The sequence below is a fragment of the Gymnoscopelus braueri genome (genome assembly GCF_963280865.1).
Source record: "Gymnoscopelus braueri genome assembly, chromosome: 3".
NCBI lineage: Eukaryota > Metazoa > Chordata > Actinopteri > Myctophiformes > Myctophidae > Gymnoscopelus > Gymnoscopelus braueri.
The window spans coordinates 28,429,663-28,452,230 of NC_137612.1; the positions used below are offsets into that span (position 1 = coordinate 28,429,663).

Genomic DNA, 22,568 nt, shown 5'->3' on the forward strand with positions numbered 1-22,568 from the left:
CTTCTTCCACCAACTGCTGGCAACAGCAGCAGCATGGCTCAACTAGGAGGAGGAGGAGGAGGAGGAGGGAGTGTCCCTCAGTGCTCAGAGGGACTGTCTGCTGCTTGTTGTGGCACTACCGGGTAGAATGACGTCTGTCTAGCGACTTGGGGAAACCTGGGACAAAACGCGGAAAGACTGAGGCAATTTCACTTTGGGCTGTCTAGATCTGATCTAATCTAGATATAATATTACTCTATGGTCTAGATCTATTCCTGTCCTTCCAGATCAGATCTATCTCCACCTGGATGACTGCTTGAAGACAAAAAAAAGGTAACAAAATCAAACAAAACTGTGAATCAACTGGTGTGCTTTATAAGGGATATATAAGAACAGGTGAGCTTCACTATAAGTCGCACTATAATTTATATTTAACCCTGGCTTGTAAATATTTGACTAATTCTGGTTATCATTATAAGCAAACAATTGGATGTGCAGATTGTGTGAGATTTAGTAGCGTATAACCTTAATAAATTAGCATATTTAATCAAATTTATAGTAGCATTTCTATGAACTGATCCTGGACATTTGACATCATAGTCAGACTCTGGTGACACTAGCCCTGAAACATGTATACAAGCGTCATGTGAACCATGGCTACTGGGGACTAGTCAAAAAACAGGGAGTCCAGTGTTGACATGAGTTTATTGGTAACTTATTAACAACTGAATGAAATGTGGATGCCTAGGAGTTAATTGCAATTTTGTAAGCATTTGTTACACAAACAACCAACACCAATAGGCTGCATGGATTTTCCAAGACTAGTTTAGATCTAGAGTAGTCTAAATGTTTCAAATCAGGCTAATACAGCACCAATGAAATTGTATGGAAAGATATTCAGAGCATACAAAAGGTACAGTGTGCAGCCTTGGCAGGTTAACAAACTAAAGGCAAACAAAGATAAAGAGAGCTACCAACTACTGCAGCTGCACTTTATAACTGTTGATCTTAATGGACCTTTGCGTCCATAAGTATTAGCCTTCCAGAAAATAAAGACCATCGATCAATTTAGGCGAAACTGTGGCCTGATTTCAGCTGTTCATCTGCTGTTATTTTCTTTTGTAATTTATTTAGTAACGGTAAACTTTCAACAAAAAAAATATTGAATCAGAATGTCAGCCAGTATACTATTGCTTATATCACCACATAACGTTTATGCAGTGCCATAATGCATGCAAATTAAGTGTCATCTTAGGACACTGTCTTTGAATAGACAGAGTGAAAGAGTTTCACTGCACTTTGATTTATTGCAGCTGTGGAATCTAAATGCATTCCATAAACTAATCATACCTGTATAAACTGAGAGGGCCACAGTGTGTAAGCCCTGGGGCTGCTGGCACTGAGTGGTACACATTATTGAACTATGGTGTGGATTTACCGGTTTTTGCTGAAGTCCTACAGGAAAAACCAGATGACGTGTGAAGCATTTCAATCTCTGTTTCATTATGTCGTAATAGTTTGGATACATGACTATACTCTCGGTTTCATTGAAAGCAGGCCTACACATTGACACAATAACCTCCTTTTATACCAGCACATTTACAGTAGCTTTGAAAAACATTGATCCTGTATAGAATCCTTAAATGATTCCACTCAATGATGAGTGGATTTTTGTTTGTTTTTGTTGAACATCACAAATGTTGGGTCCACTTGGGTGGTCCAAAGCCTTCTGAATTTTAATGTAACTGTTTTTGGTAATACCCCCTTTCCCACACACATACACACTCACTTTGTACTCTGCTATTGCACCTTTCACAATGGCAAAGCTCACTTTGTACTCTGATGTTGCACCTCTCACAATGGCACTGGGGATTTAGAGCTGCCAAGTCAGGTTGTGGCATTTCAATTTAAGGATGAATCCACACTGGTTTTGTATAAAAATGTTTTGTGTAAAAATGTCCACCCCCAGTGTTACTTCTAAGTTGCACGTTTTTTCATTCCTTATATAATTCTCTATCTTATGGACGGACAAACACACACACACACACACACACACACACACACACACACACACACACACACACACACACACACACACACACACACACACACACACACACACGCACGTAGACTTGCACTCAGACATTATGTTGCTGTGTTGATTTGTATGTTGATCTTGACTTGCCCTTCTTCCTGTGGTTCTATGGTATGATCTAGATGTTGTAACCCGTATGGCTGATATAACAGTCTGTCATTATATAACTGTAAGTGAAAGAAAAACAACACACATTAATCTTTAATCCAATGCTCCTGTTGTAAAAATATCGTCACTGCTCATCGAGGTGTAAATCGGAGTGTGTCTCAGCCTTTTTTCCCTTCCCATCCAAGAGCACTTCACATACAAACACTCGACACTGAGCATGCCAGTCCTTTTCATTTTTAAATTAAAACTGGTTTGTAAAATATTGTAAACACTGACCATGGTTTTAGTCAGTCAAAAACATTTTCAGTCTACCACCCCCCCCCCCCCCTTTCCTTTCTTCTGGTTTTTCTGGTTGTGGTTAAGTGTGATGCATGGCTTTCACCTTTTCGCTTTCAGTGTGTTTAAAAACATCCTGACCAACCAGACTCTAGTCTTTCTTGACTTTGACGAGGTAATCACCACCTTAGCTGGCTTTCCCTGCTGAAAGTGATAATGGTGTTTCACTGAAAACACAGTAGAAATAACCCAGACAATTTTCCTTTCCTCTCCTCTCTTCCAGAAACCCAGTAAGAACATGGCTACTCGTGTAGACGGGAGCTCCGGCGAGGGTCTCCAGGGTGGAGTAACCACCAGCTTGCTGGCTGCCTCCACCAAGCCAGCAGTGCTTGGAACCAAACCCCGACTCACTCCCAAGCCCTTCTCCACCCAGAGGAACGTCATCCGCTCCATCCATGCCCCAAAGACTGTTACCCCAGCATCTAAGAATGTAGGCCCCTTAGCTGAATCACCCACAGGCCCTAAACCAAATTTGAATACTTTCTCAAAACCAATTGACACCGGCAACTCAACGGCAAAAACAGCAGACAAGTCAGAGTCACGTGTGATTGGCCAATTTGAGGACACAAAAGTACTCAAACCTATGTCGGAAACCCTGACCCAGCACTCCTCTCAACAAAACACCACCTCAGATTCTAAGCTCATCTCTGTAGACGCCCACACCCAGGGACAAACTAAAACAATCAAAGAAGAAAAAAATCATTTGGAAAAGCAGCATAGTTCTGATCCTAGATATGCTCCAAATAATTCAAATAATAACAACTCCAGCTCAGCTTCACAAACTGCTGAGCCCAAATCAAACCATCCAGATCTTCTTAAGCCAACAGTAACAGCCAAACCAGTTAACACTCAAACAACTATCCCCTCCATCTTGTGCCCAGCAGAGCAAAAGGGAGAAGAGAGGGGTAATGAAACTCACAAGTCCGTCTCTTCTCCGCTTGGTCCAAAGCCTCAAGACTCACAGAGAAAAACTAACTCTATCGCCAGTCCATCGGCCAATGAAACCTCTCGTTGGGGGACATCCAGGAATCGCCTTTCTATGGACCTTACCTCAAAGTTTCAGTCGAGTGGTCTGTCTCTGAGCCCCCAGCCTCGTACAACTCCTACAATTAACACCAGAGATGGAGAAAACAAGCCAACGCCTTCAGAACATAGACACACCACCCCAGCTCAGGCAAACCGAATAGGGGAAGGTGAGCTGACAGAGGGCGGAAAGGAGGATAGGTCAGGGGGAAGCAGTATAAAACGCAGAATTAGTCTTCTGCTGGACTCTTCATCCAGACCAGAGGTTATTATGACGAGGGAGGAGCCGCAGATCCTCAGTCCGTCAAATGGCACAGGAGGAGTTAGACAGCGAATCAAAAGCTGGAGAGCAGACCCATCTGAGTCTCCGAGGGCTGAGAACAAACCGCTTTCTCTACCCCGAGGCAGTTTTAAGAGGTAGGTTCTGTCTTTTATTAAAAAAAAATTCTTTCAATTTGTCTGAAAACAATCATTCAAATATTATAATCAAATAACAGATGTTTTTATTATTATTGTTTGGAAGCAGACAGAATGAGATGCAGTTCCTATTTCAACTAGCATGAGTTTTACCTGTTTCACAGCTCAAAGTCCGAAAAACCACTAGTGGAAGATGTTACAGAGTCAGACCTGTCTGCAGTGGATACAACACCCAAGAATGTACCATTTGAAGTTCCCCAGAGAGAGTCCCTATCCACACAGGCTGCGGATCCACCTCCAGAGGTCTCATCAGCTGGACAACCAGCTGAGAGACCGCTGGAAAGATCTGAAGATGCTGCTGCCGCTAATGAACAACTGGAACGCTCAACAATTTCAGCGGAGAGTTCACAGCCGTCTGAAAGCACCGATCTCCTAACTGACTCCAGCCCACACGTTGTCCAGCCTGCCGCTGATAATCTTATCGGGGACTCCTCGGCTGTGAATGAGAGTGTTCAGCCAGCTTCACCGCCCAAAGTCCGACGCCGCTCAGTTCGCTTTGGGGTAGTGGAGAGATTTGACGGCGGTCCACCGGAGGTGCTGGGGTCAGAGTCTGACTCCAGCGCAGGGGAGGAGGAGCTGTCTGAGGATGAGCCTGAGTGTGAAGAGCCAGTCTCAGTCCCAGTTTATAATAGAGGAGGACTGCAGAGGAACAATGACACGATCAAAAAGAAAGCGGAGGAAAACCAGAAGTGTTCAGATGAGGCCGATAAGGAAAAGCTGAACGTTGAAGACGAGACGAAAAGAGAACCAGAGGACAGAGAGCAAGAAGTACAACTGGAAGCAGCATTGCAAAAATGTAGTGACGATGAGGGCGAGAGAGCAAGGCAGGAAGAGAAAAGACTTGAGGAAGAGGAGAAACAGAGGGAGGAAGAGAGGGAAAGGGAGATACTGATGGAAGGAGAGAGGGAGAGAGCAAGGCAGAAAGAGGAGACACTTAAAGAAGAGGACATACAGAGAGAAAAAGAGAAACAAAGGGAGATATTGGAAGAGAATCTGAGGAAAGAGTTGAGGGAGAGAGAAGAGGAGAGATTACAAGAGGAAGAAAAGGAAAGAGATAGACTGAAGGAGAAAGAGAAGGAAAGGGAGATATTGAGAGAAGAGGAGCAGGAGAGAGAAAGACAGCTGGAGATCAGATGGCAGAGACAGAGAGAGGAGGAGATTGAGATGGCAAGACAAAAAGAGGAGAGGCTTAAAGAAGAGGAGAGACAGAGAGAAGAGAGAGAAAGGGAGAGAGAAGAGAGGGAAAGGGAGAGATTGCGAGAAGAAGAGCGATTGAGGGAGGAGGAGAGGGAAGCGGAGAGATTGAGGGAGGATAGAGAAAGGGAGAGACTTAGAGAAGAGGAGACAGAAAGGGAGAGATTGAGGGAAGAGGAGAATGAAAAAGAGAGACGGAGAGAAGAACAGAGAGAACGGGAGAGATTGAGAGAAGAGAGGGAAAAAGAGAGGCTGAGGGAGGAGGAGAGGGTGAGAGAACGACTAAGAGAAGAAGAGAAGCTGAGAGTTAAGAGAGAGGAGCAAGAGAATGAAAAAGAAAGGCAGCTACAGAGTAAAAAGGAAGAGATGGAGAGAGAGCGACTGAGGCAAATAGAATCCTTGAGACTAATGGAGGAGGAAAAAGTGAAAGAGCAGGAGAGAGAGAGACAAACACAAGAAGAAATGGAAAGAAAAAAAGCCAAAGAATTAGAGGAAAGTTTAAGAGAGGCGGTGAGACAGAGTGAAGAAGAGGAGAGCAAGTTACTTGATGAAGAAACGAACAGAGGGAAAGAGGGGAAGAGACAGGAGGAGGTGAAGGAAAGGCTGACAATAGAATCAGAAGACAGACAGACGGAAAAAACTGAAGAGGAACAGAAAGAAGAAAAGAGGGAAGCACAGAGTCTGCGAGAGGGAGAAGATCAGGACAGAGAAATGGTAGATAAGAGGCCGGCAGACTCTAAGAAAAAGGAAGACAAGGGTGAGATTCGTTTCGACGACTTTTCTGTCAAACCTCGGAGATGGGGCTCAAAGCCCAAGTCCGACACCAGTCAGACCCAGATGGAGGTGGTTCACCCAGAGGTGGAAGCGGTCGATGTGCTGGTGTCCCTGGATGTCAACCCTCAGAAGGATGAAGCACCAGAGTCTGAGCAGCTAGAGACATCAGATCGCCCCAAACCCTCCCCAGACCTACAGAGACCAGGGGAGATGGAGACAGAGGAAGAGGTGTCGAAGAAGCGTGAAGGAGAAGATTACAAGCAAGAGGTAAATGCGTTTTAAAATATTCAACCCAATCCTCTCAAATTGTAATGCGATGCTGTGGTATACAGCACATGTTTTCTACATACCTAGGTACTGGCTGAAACAAGAACAGACACTGCAATACATGTATGTAGCAAAGTAGTCCTGTCTGAAGCTCAGAAGCCATATTTGCCCTGGTTAAAAGGGATTCTCCTTTGACCGGGCAGTAGATGTTTGGTTTTCCAATTCAAATCCAGGTGGTTACATGAACTGTACAGCCTCTGTGAAAAAAACAGTATGGTAAATAATGTGTTGCTAGGGTGGTGAAAAAGGAGGGAGAGGATTAGGCAAAGGAGCAGAATTTGTGTACTTGATTGTTTCAGCACAACCAACTCAGCCAGTCAGCCCTGTAACAATAAGACAAATATCTTAGACTTGTTATACTTGCTGTAACTAGATGAAGTCACAGCTGAAGAACTGTGTGTGTGTGTGTGTGTGTGTGTGTGTGTGTGTGTGTGTGTGTGTGTGTGTGTGTGTGTGTGTGTGTGTGTGTGTGTGTGTGTGTGTGTGTGTGTGTGTGTGTGTGTGTGTGTGTGTGTGTGTGTGTGTGTGTGTGTGTGTGTGTGTCACACTATGCATGTGTAGTTGAGACATTGAGTAATGATGCAGGCATGACATGAAATCCACATATATTCACCTTGCGCCAGTATTGTATCTGCTTGCCATGGCACCAGCAGCTCATTGCTTACCATTTAAAAGCTATCAGAACATGGAATGTTAGAGAAAGATTGGTGTTGACTGTGACGATAAGAAACTCCACTATACTCATTTATGCCTTTTACTGTAAATCGCTAGCCTTGTTTTGCTGGTATATGTATAGGCATTATAGATTATTAGCTTTATAAGCTGTAAGTAGTTAAAGAAATGCCATTCTTTGCACGCACACATACAAAAGTGCAAAATAGGCATTTTTCTGCCACCTTTCTTAGTAAGGAAATATTAGGCTCCAGTGTGCAGTCAGCCAATTAAGTTGATGTCCATTTTCCTGTTGTGCTCCTGCATACATAAGCATGTGTGCACATGCATATATGCATTGCATAAGCGTTTGTTCAGCTATTTAAAGTGTATTTTTGTCTTTCAGTTGACTGGTTTGACTTTCAGTTATAATGTATGTTGATTCCCATTTATAGCAGCATGTGACACTAGAAGCTTTTGCTGTGTGTGTGTGTGTGTGTGTGTGTGTGTGTGTGTGTGTGTGTGTGTGTGTGTGTGTGTGTGTGTGTGTGTGTGTGTGTGTGTGTGTGTGTGTGTGTGTGTGTGTGTGTGTGTGTGTGTGTGTGTGTGTGTGTGTGTGTGTGTGTGTGTGTGTGTGTGTGTGTGTGTAAAAAAAGGAAGTGAGTATGCTTTCCTGTTTGACATTGCGACTTAACGTTATTTTACAGTATCTGTACTCTTTGGAAAGTTATTATATTGAGATAAAATAATGCATAGCATACATATAGACTTATATGCATAGCATAGTACAGAAACATAGACTGATCAATGTGGACAAAAAAAGAAACAAAAGCGGTTCTGACTTTGAAGCAGAGGAAGTCAAGAGAAAAGTGATACATACATGAGAAAAGGTGATGGACCATTCATGGCCATCTTGGCTGGGGTATCTCCAACAGCTATGGGTGAGTTTTGTTTGTTTATTTACACAGACATGCCTATAATAACTACCCCACGTATCTTTGTGACTTTAGTGGTGAAAAACATTACAAATAAAATGCACATTGTCAGAAGGGAAGCCGTTGTGCAATGACCATGATGTTGCATGTCTGAATGTTGAGTTAAGGTGCGGTCACACCGAACTTTAATTCTGCCATATGCGGCGGAATCTGCCAATGCTTTTCAATGGGAATGGAGCGTCTTTTAGCGGAAATCCGTGAATGGCAGAATCCGCCCGTATAGGCAGAATTAAAGTTTGGTGTGACCTCTGAAAACGTCAGGTAAATAAATATAGAATAGGGTTCTCACAACATGAGAAACAGAAACAGGAAGCACCATTCAGAAATAACAATGCTTTGTGGTTTCACTGAGTGAAATGTAATTTTGTCTAGGCTGACCATAATAGACGAAAGAAAATAAGACCATTCTCTGCTGTTGGGACGTAGGATATGCATTTTTGTTGTATATAAAGACACTATAAAGATACCCTCAAACAAATATTAATTAACGTACACAGACGTATACACCCTGTACAATCATCCCGCCTGGTGCAGAACAAGAAGACATGTCAATAAATAATAAAGTATACAGACGTAAACACCATATACAATCATCCAGCAAGCAGGACAAGAAAGAGAGTAGCAAGGTAAGCCTATAGTTATGACATCAGCACAAACCACAGATGCAGTACTTCATTACTGTAGTCAGCTGACTGACTCAGCTGTTTTCTAGGTCATTACTATGGCTTCTCCAACTTTATTCCAAGATTGATGGACATAGTACCAACACAAAGTTTCAATTTAAAGAGCATATTTTAGCAACATTTTAATGAGCACTACTTATATTTTAATCGGGGAAAAAAGAGAGGAAGGAGCGCATCTGTTTGGCTAGAGTAAAAATATCCAACACGGTGCTCTTTGGTACAACTGGGTGACAGAATTGATGCAACAAAAGGGATGGGACCAAGGCACTCATGTGGAAAAGTTAAAAAGCCTTTCTCTCTTTAATAGCTTGGCTAATGCATAGCAAGAATAAAAAAATGCACCTACGCATTGCGGCAACAATGCCTTCATCAGGGTGACTCATATTCATCAGGGTGATTATATTGTAATCAATTGGTAAATTGTGTTATAATTCACTCTGAGCGACCATAAGTAGGTACTACATGCTGCTGGTACAAACTGCCAACACAATGTTATTGGAACTGCATGTTGAGTCATGGGTTGGGGAAGTCATTATAGTCTGAGATTAATGCTACTTTGACCACCAGGAGGCACCATGGTACTCGGTAATACCACTACCTACTTTCTGAATTGAACACAATGTTTTGTAATAGAGACTGTTACAACAGAGCCACAACAGCAGACGTGGTTGTTGCTTACCAAATGACAGCTAATTTAGGATATAAGCTAAACCTTTTATGGTGACAAAACCAGTGGTGTAAAGTAACTAAGTACATTTACTCAAGTACAATGTTTAGGTATTTTCCAATTTTCAGAGGTATTTTCCAATTTTCAGTACTTTTACTTTCACTACACCCCAGAGGCAAATATTGTACTTTTACTCCACTACAATTATTTGAGTTAGTTAGCTAGTTACTTTGTAGATTTGGATTATTATTACAAAACATACATTAACCACTTGAGCCTTATATACATTTCGGCCATTTGAAAATAGACGATCTACAATAGCTTGTAGATCTGCTATTTTCAAAATATTTGTATACATTTGAAAAAACTTGTAATGGGACATTCTGCATAATTAGTACTTTTACTTTTGGTACTTTCAGTAAATTCTGATGCCAATACTTTTATACTTTTACTGAAGTACATTTTGAATTCCAGACTTACTTGTAACAGAGTATTTCTACATTGCGGTATTGATACTTTTACTTAAGTAAAACATTTGAGTACTTTTTCCACCACTGGACAAAACAAAAAACCTTTGACTGTCTGACTTCGGCGAATCGGAGAGAGAGCGGGCAAAGAGCTATTCAGTTTGGCATAGCAGAGTGAGTTAGATGTTTGCTGTGCAAACACAGTCTGTGCAGCCAACCGTCAGGCCTCATTCAGACTGAGTGGCTGACGAACCCAGAGACGGATAGACAGATAGGCCTTTTAGCAAGGATGTGCTATGTGGTCACAGGGCCTCAATTAGACGTGGACGACGTTTTTCACTCCTTCCCTTGTCCTCTCTCATGATAGCATATCAGAATGAATGACCATAAATGGTCCCTCAATTGGCTGCCCCCGCTATCCTCTCACTTCCTCCACTCTGTCTCTCCGCCCCTAAGAGAGTCCCCCCCACCTCCACCTCCATCCACACTCACTCTCTCTCTCTTTCACTGAGAAAAGGGTGGGCTCATCCACAGACGAGAAAGTTTGCATATCCCCTATCTGCTTTCTCGCTCATCTCTCATCCATAAACACCAGTACTTCCTGACTCTCGCACTCTCTTGTTCTCTCTCTCTCACACTGTCTTTTTCTCTCTCTCTCTCTCTTGCTGTTTTTACAAAAGCGGAAGAAGGGCAGTGCCTTCGTGTACCCTGGTTTACCTACTAGGAGAGAGCCATCGAGGAAGGTACAGAAAGCACCTTGGCCCAGCCTTGCCCTCCCTCGGGAATTTCCACTTCTGAGCACAGACCTTAGCTTTGTTTGACACCCTCTGGAGTCAAAGAGTGAGAGAAAGGGGTGATCCAGCTCTCTGTACCTGGCCTGGGATATCTAGTGCGGCAGACATTTCCCACGCTGCTTTTTTTTCCTCAACAGAAAATGGATATGTGACGAGAGCTGGGATAAAGGCATGTTGGCAGACAAGCTTGAGGATGTTTTAAGGCAGAACACATTTTAACAAAAGAGAAAAGGCGAGAGCTGAAGAACAGGTAAACTTTGAGATTGCTCTCAGAGTAAGAGAGACCCTTCTAATTTCTTCATTATTTAAAGGTGAGACAAAAGGATGAACTTGATATGGCACGTGATTGATAGTTTCCACCGGTCGTCATTCTGTGAAGATGAGGTAACTTTGGGAATGTTGTCTTTTGGTATGTCTTGCCTATCGTAAAAGGAATGCCATAGAGGAATTGCAGAAGGACTGTTTTTACTGTGCCAACATTTTTGGCCAGACTTCGTTACCCCTTTACTGATGGATACTGATTTAAGGAGGCTGTTCTGAGAAGTTGTCCTGCCCTGACCCCATCAAGGGATGGGGAGAAAAGATGGACCCCACCTACATGGAATTTGGACTTAAGCTTGTTTAATCTAAAGACATCTCTAGACTGCCTTCATTTGACTTTTTCTGCAACATATTTTCTTCACGCTAGCCCAGATTAGAGACATGACCTGTCAACTGTAAGAACTCAAAGACACTTGAGCCCTATGAAGGCAGGGCTTGAGTATCCCCCCGGTTACCTTGTTTCCATGTTGATCCTTGTACGTCGTCGACGGCCAGGTGTGTGAGGACTGAGGAGGCCACCAGCTATGCAGTACTTGGGAGGAAAGCTATCGGCCGCACAGCTGCAGGTGGTGGGCTGGGTGGGCAGCGTGCGGCGGTCGGTCCAGGGGGCTCTGGAGCTGGTCTGGGGCCCGGTGGAAGAGGGGCAGCAAGAAGAAGAAGAGGAGGATGAGGATGAGGAAGAGGGCGAGGGCGAGCGAGAAGAAGAAGACGATGCAGGGGGAAGGTTTCAGAGGGCCATGTCGCCACTTCGTAGCTTTGCCAGACGAAGCAGGAGATCCCTGCGTAGCGTGTCCCTCCGAGGTCGCCAGCAGGCTCTGCAGAGGAGAACCACGGAAACCTGCCCTGTAAGAGATGATGTAATATCTCTGCAAGTCCTACTGACGGGATTTCCATGCTCTCTTCTCTGAATACATTCTTTATTGAAGCCTAACCTTTCTGATTAATAGTTAGTTTCAACTTTCAAATGGCTTAGATCAGTGGTTCTCAACCTTTTTATTTCTTTCTTAGTTTTTCAGCTCTGGACAACTAGCATATTTGGAATAATTCTCAAGGACCACCCCACAAATGTGTGTGTATTTATTTTCTTTCTTTTACATTTGAATACATTTTCCCATGGACCACGGGTTGAGAAACAGTGGCTTAGATAATTAAACAACCATACTAAGCCTAACTTAAGCATAGCAAATGTTTCAGCTTCACTCTCAATGAACAACTCTGTTCACACAGAATGAAGTCCCGAGCGTTTTATGTTCATTGTGTGTTCACTTAAGTTAGAACTTTTCAAATCTAAATAGAGAACATGATGGGTGCTCTTCAGCTCCAGGGAGGACATATGTGATAGTGTTGACCCGTAGTGTGTACACTGCAAAGCATGCGTTTTATCAGTAAACATGCATCCTCGCTCTCTGTGGTGCATGTCAGAGACTGGGGAAAGGCTTGAGAGAAAGCCTGACATACTTAGATAAGGTTCATGGAATCGTGTGTGTGTGTGTGTGTGGTCTGTTTTCTAAACCTGTGTATTTTTATTATGTCAGATGTCTCCTTAGCTGTGTCTATTTTAGAGACAAACTGTAGTTTTGGTAGCAATGTACACAGACAATGCATGTGTCTGCCTCCGGGATTCGAACTCAGGTCTCCCGTGTGGAAAGTCAACATCATAACCACTAGAGGTGTTGAAAATCGATTCACAATTTCCAAAACTTATTTTTTTAAGTGTGTCACTGTCCAGTTCATTGACACTTGTTAATGTTACTTGTGTCAAAGCAATTATGTTGCGCGTCTGCATCAAATAGAACTAAATTTAATCATCCAGATTCCATCAAAGCCAAGAATGTTTACATGACCCTCTCTGGTATTATACATTTCTTTGTCGGATATAGCTGTCGGAAATAACTAGGCTACACTTGGTTCTTAAAGTCGAGATGAAAACAATATAATTTGGATTAAACTGATTGGGAGTAATTTTTTTATGAGAATCAATTTTTTATTGAGATTTTGACATGCCCATTGGTGTTCCTTGGGGCTTGGGCACAAAAATGAAAACCACTGCATAGAGCATGATGAAAAAGTAGTGGAAGAGAACTATAAAGAATCTGGCCATGTCTCAACTTGTACAGTATATCCTCCCTGCCACTAAGGACATAGGCCTACTCACATGTAAACTTACGTGTGCACTCACACAGACACACAACGTTGTTTTATTAGTGGTATGTTAAGTATAGTTTTGGTATATTGGAATTCCAACCATAATTAATATGGGATGGTGTCAAGAGTAAGTATAGAGTAGTAATAGACATGTATGAGCTGATTGCCTTTCATAATGGTCTGGAATATGTTTGTATGTACTGTACACAGTATGTGGTAATATATCGTCGATGTCTGGCTGAAACATCGTATGCCCTACTTTGTCGTACGATAGTGTCACGCAAAAGTAGCAAAAATAGCGCATTGTGAACTTGTAAATGGGCTATTTTTGCCAGATGTTTGCCTGTTATGACATGTCCAGAATAGGGACACTACAGTTCATGTTCCAGGTTTAAAGACTAAAGTAGCTGCTATCTATATCAGTGTTTCCCAAACACTGGGTCAGGACCCATTCTTGGGGTTGAGGACCAATTTTTATGGGTCGCAAGTAAATATATTTTTTCCCCCCTTTTTTTTGTTTTTCTTTTCTACAACTTATTTATTTTAAAAGATTTTCAAAAAAATAAGATAAATCTACATTCTTCAAAAACAAATCAAATATTTCCCCAAACAAATGAAGAAATGGAAAAAAAAATAAGTTCCATGCATTAAAATAAGGAATAGTGAAAATAGCTGATCGGCCGCGGCCCGCGATGTGAGACATGTTGTGAGCTTGTAGATCCACTGTTTTCACAAGGGCTATTAAATATGTTTTAGTTTTTGTACGTTTGGGTTCGGGGGAGACGCCATGTATCCTTTGGGTCTCGAACTGAAAGGTTTGGGAACCACTGCTCTATATGAAATGAGGTAGACTTTAATATAACTCACTGAATGACTCATGTTTAAGGAGTAGACAGACACTCCCATATATTGATGTGCTTAGACTCATCACCATCATCATTGTAGAAGTATGACTTCCTGTTGCATTTTTCTTCTGCTTTCTCTGCTATGGATTTGTCTCTGTGTTGTCATTGGTCACACTGTGTAGTATCACGTGTCTTCCACAAGCGGCAATGAATCTATGGAAGAAACGGAAAACATTTGAGGCAAGAAATATGCATTACATTTGCTGGTCCTTGATTCGTATATCACGTGCAATGCCTACTGTAGACGGTACGATCTGACTTTGGTGAGCCAGGCGAGACACAGGAAAAACATTGCAGCCATGTTTGCAGTTGCGACTTGCGAGGGCAATATGAGAAGCAGCTTTGGCTTCAGCTTTGTTTGTGATGGTGTAAACTGTAAAGGATTCACAAACGAAGGAAAACAAATAAGCAAGGCTTTTAATGCGTAAAGTTGACACATTAAAAGCTTTGCTTATTTTTTTCATAACAACTAGGTTAGGCATACTAACTGTAGACAACCTGATGGCATAGGAGGACACACACACACACACAGTTTATAGTCCAATTAAACAATTTATAAGTGTGTTAATTGGGTTGGCCTAGTACTAATGGATGTCTTTATTCTTTGGAGAAATGCGATCATTTGGTCAAATAGATTTTATGCTCATTCAAGTCAAGTGCAGTCTTTTTTTGTCAGGCAGTCTTTTTGCCTGCACAAAGCCGGCAGTGCACCATTGGTGGGGTGGAGGACACATGCTTACTATTAGCTTGTTTTTGCTTTTCTCCTGTCGGATTGCATGAGGAATGGTCTGGGGGCCAGTTGTTATATTTTGTGTTATAATATGCCTATTCAACTTCACTTCACAACATTAAAAGGAATAGGTTGCACCAGGTACTGTTAAGATGAAGCAGGGTAGGTGGAGGATAATTGCATAGACCTGCATGGACGAAATCTTACTTCTCTTGCCGTATGGACTCAGGTAGATACAGGAGGTTGAACTTGGCTCTGCACATCTACTGTACACCCACCCTTTTTGAGGCCATAAGCAAATCCTCTCAGTGGCCCATTCATCCACACCATGATGCTGCCAGATAAGAGACATTGTGCAAATGAAGCTGCTTGTTGTGTGACTCCAACACAATACATGGACTTATGAACCAGATGTAGTCTATGTGAATTAAATTACCAAGTGCTGTGCAGCCAACAGATGGTGTGTGTGTGTGTGTGTGTGTGTGTGTGTGTGTGTGTGTGTGTGTGTGTGTGTGTGTGTGTGTGTGTGTGTGTGTGTGTGTGTGTGTGTGTGTGTGTGTGTGTGTGTGTGTGTGTGTGTGTGTGTGTGTGTGTGTGTGTGTGTGTGTGTGCGCGCGCGTGCAGTTGCACGTTTGATATACACAGGAGGACAGGCTACCCTCTGTGACCAACTCATTAAAAGATGCATGCTTGGCTGCTTGTTGGAGCTCTTTCTCTGTAGTTTGCACTTTGGCATCCCACACAGCCCATTATCTCCCTCAGCCTTCATTCTATATAGTATACACTGTTTAGATGAGAAGATAAGGAAACATTCAAAGCATTATGTGAAATCCTTAGATAGTTAATCGATATATGATGTATAGTTTAAAATGCAAGTTTGTCCATGTTCTTTCTCTTTTTTTTTCTTTTTTAGAATGTGTTATTACATTTCTGTCCATATTACACTATCTCTCCTATATTACCTATGTCTAACTATGGTATTATCTCTCCTTTCTGCCACCCCAGGAGCAGATAAAAGGTTACTGTACTGGGGGAGACGGTTCAGACACGGACGCTTTGATTAACAGTGAACCAGGAGACCAACAGTATGGGTCCTGTGAACAGACGTCTCCTGCAATGGACAGGTAAGAAACAAACTGAACTACTTTACCCAAATCACCCTTACTGTAGACTAGAAAATGACATCAGCTGTCAGTAGCGTCCTTTTATGTGTGCTGATGGAAGTCTAGTCAAAACATGTTCAAGAGCACATCTGTGTATCATGCACTAAAGGAGTGGTTTCAAAGTATGTTCTATAGAGAAGTTATGATTCAAACTGAAGCCCTATTGGCTAGGTACCACATCAAATTAAAGTCGTAAAGTAAGTAGCCTACAGGTACAGTTTGAGAGCTAGGATTAGCTCACAAGGCAAGATCTTTGACGCACTTTGTGCAAACGAGAATTATGTTTAATGTGTTTTCCTAGACCAAAATAACCCCTTTTCCACACCATAACATTTAGAAATGTATTTACCCTTTGCCTACTTGGCCCATAAGGTTAACACGCAAACACACGAAACACATTTTGCACAACATGAAATGAAAAACAAAAACAAAGTGTAAGTTAAACTCGGTTTAGCTGTATACCTGCTTCCTGCTTTTCATAATACATTTTCCAGATTTAAGCTTACTCTGCCACCTAGTGTTTTATAAAAGCAAAATATGTAATTTCATCTGTGAGGAGCTTGTAAAAAATGGAACCAAACTCAAAATCATTGTAATATCCTCTGCTTCAATTTCTCACTATTCCTCATGTCAGCCTATATTAATTAACTGGTTTTCACCCTCTTTAGTCCAAAGCCTATATGTGACCAGGAACCTGAAATGTCACCTGATGACCCTGACACTGGAATTCTTGACACAGAGACGGAGCTACCTGCCCTTCCTGAGGTTAGTATGTTATTGTTTGTCCTCCACCCTGATGGAATCGGGTGGGGGACGACGACGACGACTGGTCTTGGCGTATTCGTTTGTTTGTTCGTCACACTGTAGCATGTTAGCCACAAGGGGCGACAAATCTATGGAGGAACTCAAGTCTTCCCAGAGTGCCAATGACCCAAATGACTAACAGGAAAGGCGACATTAAAATATGTTTCTGAAAACATTTGTGGCGAGAAATATGCATTTGCTGGATGTTGGACCACACAGGCCAGTCACAAGAAAAACATGACAGCCTTGTTTGTAGTTGTTTAGGCAACACGAGAAGCAGCATTTGCCTCATACTTTTCATGAATCCCTTACACACACCACAGCATTAAAAGCTCTGCTTATGTTTTCCACCTAGGATAGGAGTGAACTAATCGTACTACACCCACCCCAATGACATCAGCGGTGACACCACATGCATGGCACACGCTCTGCACACTATAAGCCATAAACCTAGACTTATACATAGTTGTTTCAAGCTTATCGTGTTCTGTTAAATGAGAAATGGCCACGTATGCTTTTTCTTGTGTTGGCCTAGTAGACATTTAGTTTTTTTTCGACACGACGCCAGCACAGCATCACTGGTTTACTATTCGCTTGTTAATCTTTATATTTCTCTTGTGCATGTGAACTGTAGTAATATCTTCATTGAGATGTCACTTTGCATAATCCACAGGTTTGGAATATGTGTATTTGCTTAGTGTTGGTTGTGTGTATGGTAGCACATTACAACGTAACTATGAATGTGTATTCATTTCTTTATGGCCTGCACATCTTGTGTGCGAGTATGTGTCTGTATGTGTGCACAGATCTTGAAAACAGAAAATTAAAGTCTGCAGAATATAGCTCTCCTTTGCAGATCCAGTCCAACACCATTAGTGACATTTCAAAGCAGTGCTGGATTCAAATATACAAAGGGGAGCAACAGTGTGCAGACTTTCATTTCCTGTCTATGGGTCTGGCACCTGCCTAGAACAGTGGTGCTCAACGAGTGTTCCAGGGACCACCAGTGATCCTTGAGGGGGTTCCAGGTGGTCCCCAGCTAAATGATGGAGAGTTGGTAACCAAATGTACCCTCATAGATGTTTTACTCTTGAGAGCGTAAAATGAAACCAAATGGACCCTTACGGTTCCATTTGGTTTCATTTTACGCTCTCAAGAGCTAAATTATTGTTAAACATCTGCATGACTTAATTTAAGAATTGTTATTTTGATCAACGTTTGCCTGTTATCTCTCCTAATGGCACCACATCAATACAGCATGGAATTGTGGACAAAATCTCATTCAACGACAACAACATATTTTAAGTCTTGGGTCTGAGATTCTAAATCTCATCAAACGGTGGTTCCGTGGCTCAAATGCCGAATAAATAATGGACCTTGATATGAAAAGGGTTGAAAACCACTGGCCTGGAAGGTTTCTTGGAAGTGTCTGATCATTCTTTTGTTGTCTTTTGGTGCACAGAGCACCACCCCTCTCCTGGACAACCAGGTCCTGAGATCACGGGCACAGCTGGGTAAGAGGAGGAGTCAGCGAACACGTCTGCCAACATCTGTCCGAAACTCTCCAGCAGCATTGCCCACGCATACTGAGAGCACCACTCCTACCGCTCCTGACTGGAGGACGTGCGACTCTGCAGGTTAGCAACGCACCCTATTACATCAATCCATTTGTAATTATTGCATTTATTTATTTATTATAAATTCATTTCTTTATTTGTAATTAAAGTCATCTTAAAATTGTGTGGATGTAGATGACTAGATTGTGCATCAACCACTTAATTGCAACTTCCCTGGATGTCCTTCCCCCTACCCTGCACTAGTTTCCTACAGTATCTCTCTTATCTAAATAAAGCAACAAAAAAAAAGCTGTCTAAAATATGTTTTTTTCTTTTTTTTAATCACCTCAGTCATCTTATTAATCTAATAACCTAAAAAATATTATTATTATTATCATTAATCAATCACTTAAAGGGGAACAAACCCCTAGGCAAATGTTGAAGTTTGTTTTCATGTACAGGTTAAAATATACATAACTGTAAAAATACAAAATAAAACAAGCTAGTTAGCAGCTAATAAAATTAACAATGGGTGTGAGTCATGGATATGGCAATGTGCAAGCATAGTATAGTCAACAGTCTTGTCAATGCTTGCACATTCTCACTCCTAGATCTAAAACACCCTTTATTCATTTTATTAGCTGCAGCTGTGTTTCTTACATCACGGTCTACTACATTACGTTACACATAAGCAACTCAAGGGGAGTAGCCAACGCATGCCAAGGCACCAAACCGCCATGCCATCACGTGGAGTTCAACATCGCTGAACTCCACGCAACGGCACGTGATACGCCAACACGCAGCTCCACCCTGTCTCATTGAATGGAACTTTATGGAAGTGAAGCCTAGTGGTTCATGCCCATAGTCAGGTGAAAAGCATTCTGGAAACATTGATATATAGGATGTTTGTACTGATCGGTCCATTGACTGTTTTACTAAGATGGAGAAGTGGTATCCAAGAAGCGGGCATCAGAGTCTGAGGAGGAGCAGCCCAGACTGAAGGAGGTCGTTTCTCCCCCTCCTACTTCTCAGAGGGTCCCCATTTTCCCTGGGATGAATCCCTCTGCCCTCATGGTAGGTGCTGTCAAAAAAATGAATCAAATCAATGATTTTCCAAGTTTGCTATGGCATGATAAATAGTAGGCTGGCATTTGAAAACAAACCCTGAGGAGCTGTGTACTTGTCTGTGTCCTGCTTTAAGGCTCAGCTGAAAAAGAGAACAGGAGGAGGCGTAGAGGAAAGCCTGGAGAAAGGAGTGGAGGAGAAGAGTCCAGGTGAGGAGCTAGCGCCACCTACCTCTCAGCTCTCACGCTCCCCTCGTTCTCCTGCTCTGCTGGCTGGGGCTGCTCGAGTGCTGCCCCCTATAGGAGGCACAGACGGAGGGTAAGCACCAACAAGCGTTACAGCAGAATCATTACAAAACCTTGAAAAGGTACCTTTGAAATATATCGTTGCAGTTGGGGAAACCTTGTATCCATATTTCACCTTTTTACTTTCTTTTCTTAAATTAATGAATCTTGTATTTCATCGTATGACAGTGTTAACCCCTGAATGTTCTTTTTCTAACCAATTTTTTTTAGAAGGTTTGCAAATGTTTTCCTGTAATGACATGTCCCAAGTAGGGTCGGGTGAAAAGTACTAGAGCTTGTGACTAAAGTTAATAACTACGTTAGATTCATTGAAACACAGGTTCTTTTTTTTTTCCATTTCCTGAAAAGTAACACACAAGGTTTCCACCCGACAGTGACAATATATTGTAAATTCTGGGAAACATACACATGCAAATCGATGTTTACGGTATCATGCCAAATCTGTGCTACACAAAAGTTATGACTGCATGTGGACATGATGACATTCCATTTGTGATCGTGTGTCTCCTAGGACAAACTCTGCCCCCTCCTGGTTGAAAGAACTGAAGTCAAAGAAACGTTTGAGTCAGTGCGACAGTGAGGCCTGACCAGTTACCAGGCACAAATGAGTCAACATGGGTGAGGAGTAATATTTGAATACCTTGCTACTGCTACTCTAGTTAACCCATTAAGACCTGAGGCCGATTCAAAAAAATTCTTATAAATCCTAAGTTTTCTGAAAAACGTATGGTGCTATATCAGTGGTGCTGAAACGTTTTCATGTCAAGGACCACCAGAATTATATGTATTTAGCCGCCGACCTCCATCTCAAAATATTTTGTTCAGAAGTATAGATTTGAGTTAAAAATGTTATCTATATTCAACGAGTTTTTACAATTTTTCAAAAATAGCAGATCTACAAGCTCATAGCGCTTGTCGTGCGCTTGCACGAAGTGACACACTATGAGCTTGTATATCTGCTATTTTTGAATAGTCAAAGTATAAAATATGGTTAAAGTGGTTAAGATGATTGTGACACTATATTAACTACTTTTGCTGAGGACCCCCTGGTACCCCCCAAGGACCCCTGGGGCTCCCCAGATCCCACTTTGAGAACCAATGTGCTATATATGTATAGCTAAAATCGAAAATTACACTGATGCTTTCCGAGTTTTAATGTGTTAATATAATATCTAGTATCAACTAGCATTATGTAGATCTAGTATCATGTAGATCTCTTCCTACTACATAGGAGAAACGCATAACTCTCAATTTAACTTTAAGTTTCTTGACACTTTTATCATCAGGATCCCTATTTCTCCTGACCTTGACTTCCTCTTGTGTGTGTCATTGTTTGTATAGTGATGCTAAAATGCACTTTATGGTTTGGTTATCTTTCAGGAGACGCTGAACTCCTGAAGTGGAACAGGAATTTTTCACAGCTATGATTTCTGAGAAAACATCTTCTCATGGGATTGCTCCATGCCTGTGTCTTTATGCAGACATGAACTGAAAATATGGAAGGAAAGAGGAAATGTATGCTTTTGTGAGGCATGTGGGCCTTTGAGCACTTTTTGTTGACAATTCAGAATACGTTTGTTATTATTTGTGGAATAAATCAGGTTTTTGAGATGAGATGAGATGATCCAAGTGCCTTCCAAGTGCCAAGAATGATCTGTTATGGCCAAGCACACAGTTGATTTACTGTCATACCAAATGGATTAAGAATGGAGCACTGTAATTTGGAACAAGGTCATTGTGCTTTTTATTGTTTTGCCTTTTGTTTTGATGTGCAAGAGCACTGTAAACTGTATCTACTGGGGTTGAAGGTACATTAGACCAAGGTGATCACGCTTAAAGTGATGGAAAGTTCAAGCTGTGTGTAAGCACACACAAAAATAACTACAAAAGAGAATATGTACAGAAAATATGAAAACAGAATATACCATTTTATCTAGCTGAACAAATTACAATATATTCTTGTAAAAGGTTTATAAAATGCTCGAAATGACTTACATTATTGTACGGCACCACACACAGATTGACCCAAAACCACATAACACTTTAAAGAATTTCCATCCATAAAGTACATGTAAACAAAGACAATAGAAGGGCAACTACATATTTACTGTAAACTGTACATGGTCATGGGAATTATATCCTTTTCAAAATACCTAAACCAGTCAAAAAATAGCATCTATTAACTTTGTATCTGTCTGTTGGTTAAAATGAATATTTTCATAACTAATCATTTTTGATTGAGATCTGTATGATAATAAATTGTGGGAATATAATGTTTTTCTATGCAATGTACTTGAGTGCTTTTTTATGTGAAATGTATTCTCAAACTTTAAATTGGTTAGAGGCCTGGCTCGCTGGCTTGGAGCCGGCCCTGGAATGTGAGTGCCCAGTGGGCCACTTTTGGTAAGCAGAACTGGCACTGCTTGCATTTTTATGCAAGCAGTATCAGTGCAGCATGGCCAAGTATGCGACCTAATGGGTCATTAAGTAACAATTTAGGAATAAAATGGAAATAAAATTGTCTTCATGAAACTCATGTGCCGCTGGCATTTGTTAGGGTCAGGAACCAGACCTGGGTCTCAGCCCTAACTTGCTGAGACACAACCCTCTGTGTACAAAAGGGTTGGAAACTCAAGTGCAGAGACAACTTAACAGTTTATTGCAGCAAAATGAAAACAAAAAAGTCCCAAATAGTAAAGCCCAGAAGAAGAATAAAAACACCCAATGCTCAGAAGATCCAATCAAAAGTTACACGAACAAAACAAGTAAACAAACTGAAAAGCAAAAAGTGTGGAAAAAGACACAATTTCTCAACCCAAAACCAAGAACATCATTGTCAGCGCTATGCAGCAAAAGGATGGAGAAGTGAGTTGACCAAAGAGGACATTGATGAAAACAGCAGTGAAGAAACAGAACATTTGAAGATACTAAGTAGTAACACTGTAAGTAAGTAAGTAAGTAAGCGGGATAACGAGAAAGCTGAGAAAGTGGTATAAGATAGGTG

At 41.6% G+C, this 22,568-nt stretch overlaps 1 protein-coding gene across 1 annotated transcript; it reads left to right on the top strand.

Moving 5' to 3' along the window:
* Window positions 1-104: 104 nt before the first annotated feature.
* Window positions 105-21,847, top strand: LOC308082762 (uncharacterized protein). The gene is made up of 10 exons (XM_080424762.1): window positions 105-312; window positions 2,742-3,958; window positions 4,123-6,253; window positions 15,677-15,795; window positions 16,503-16,599; window positions 18,101-18,275; window positions 19,135-19,268; window positions 19,396-19,577; window positions 20,076-20,182; window positions 20,945-21,847. The coding sequence occupies exons 2-9, from the start codon at window positions 2,757-2,759 to the stop codon at window positions 20,149-20,151; spliced, it is 4,116 nt and encodes a 1,371-aa protein (XP_080280888.1). The 5' UTR covers window positions 105-312; window positions 2,742-2,756; the 3' UTR covers window positions 20,152-20,182; window positions 20,945-21,847.
* The last annotated feature ends 721 nt before the right edge of the window (window positions 21,848-22,568 follow it).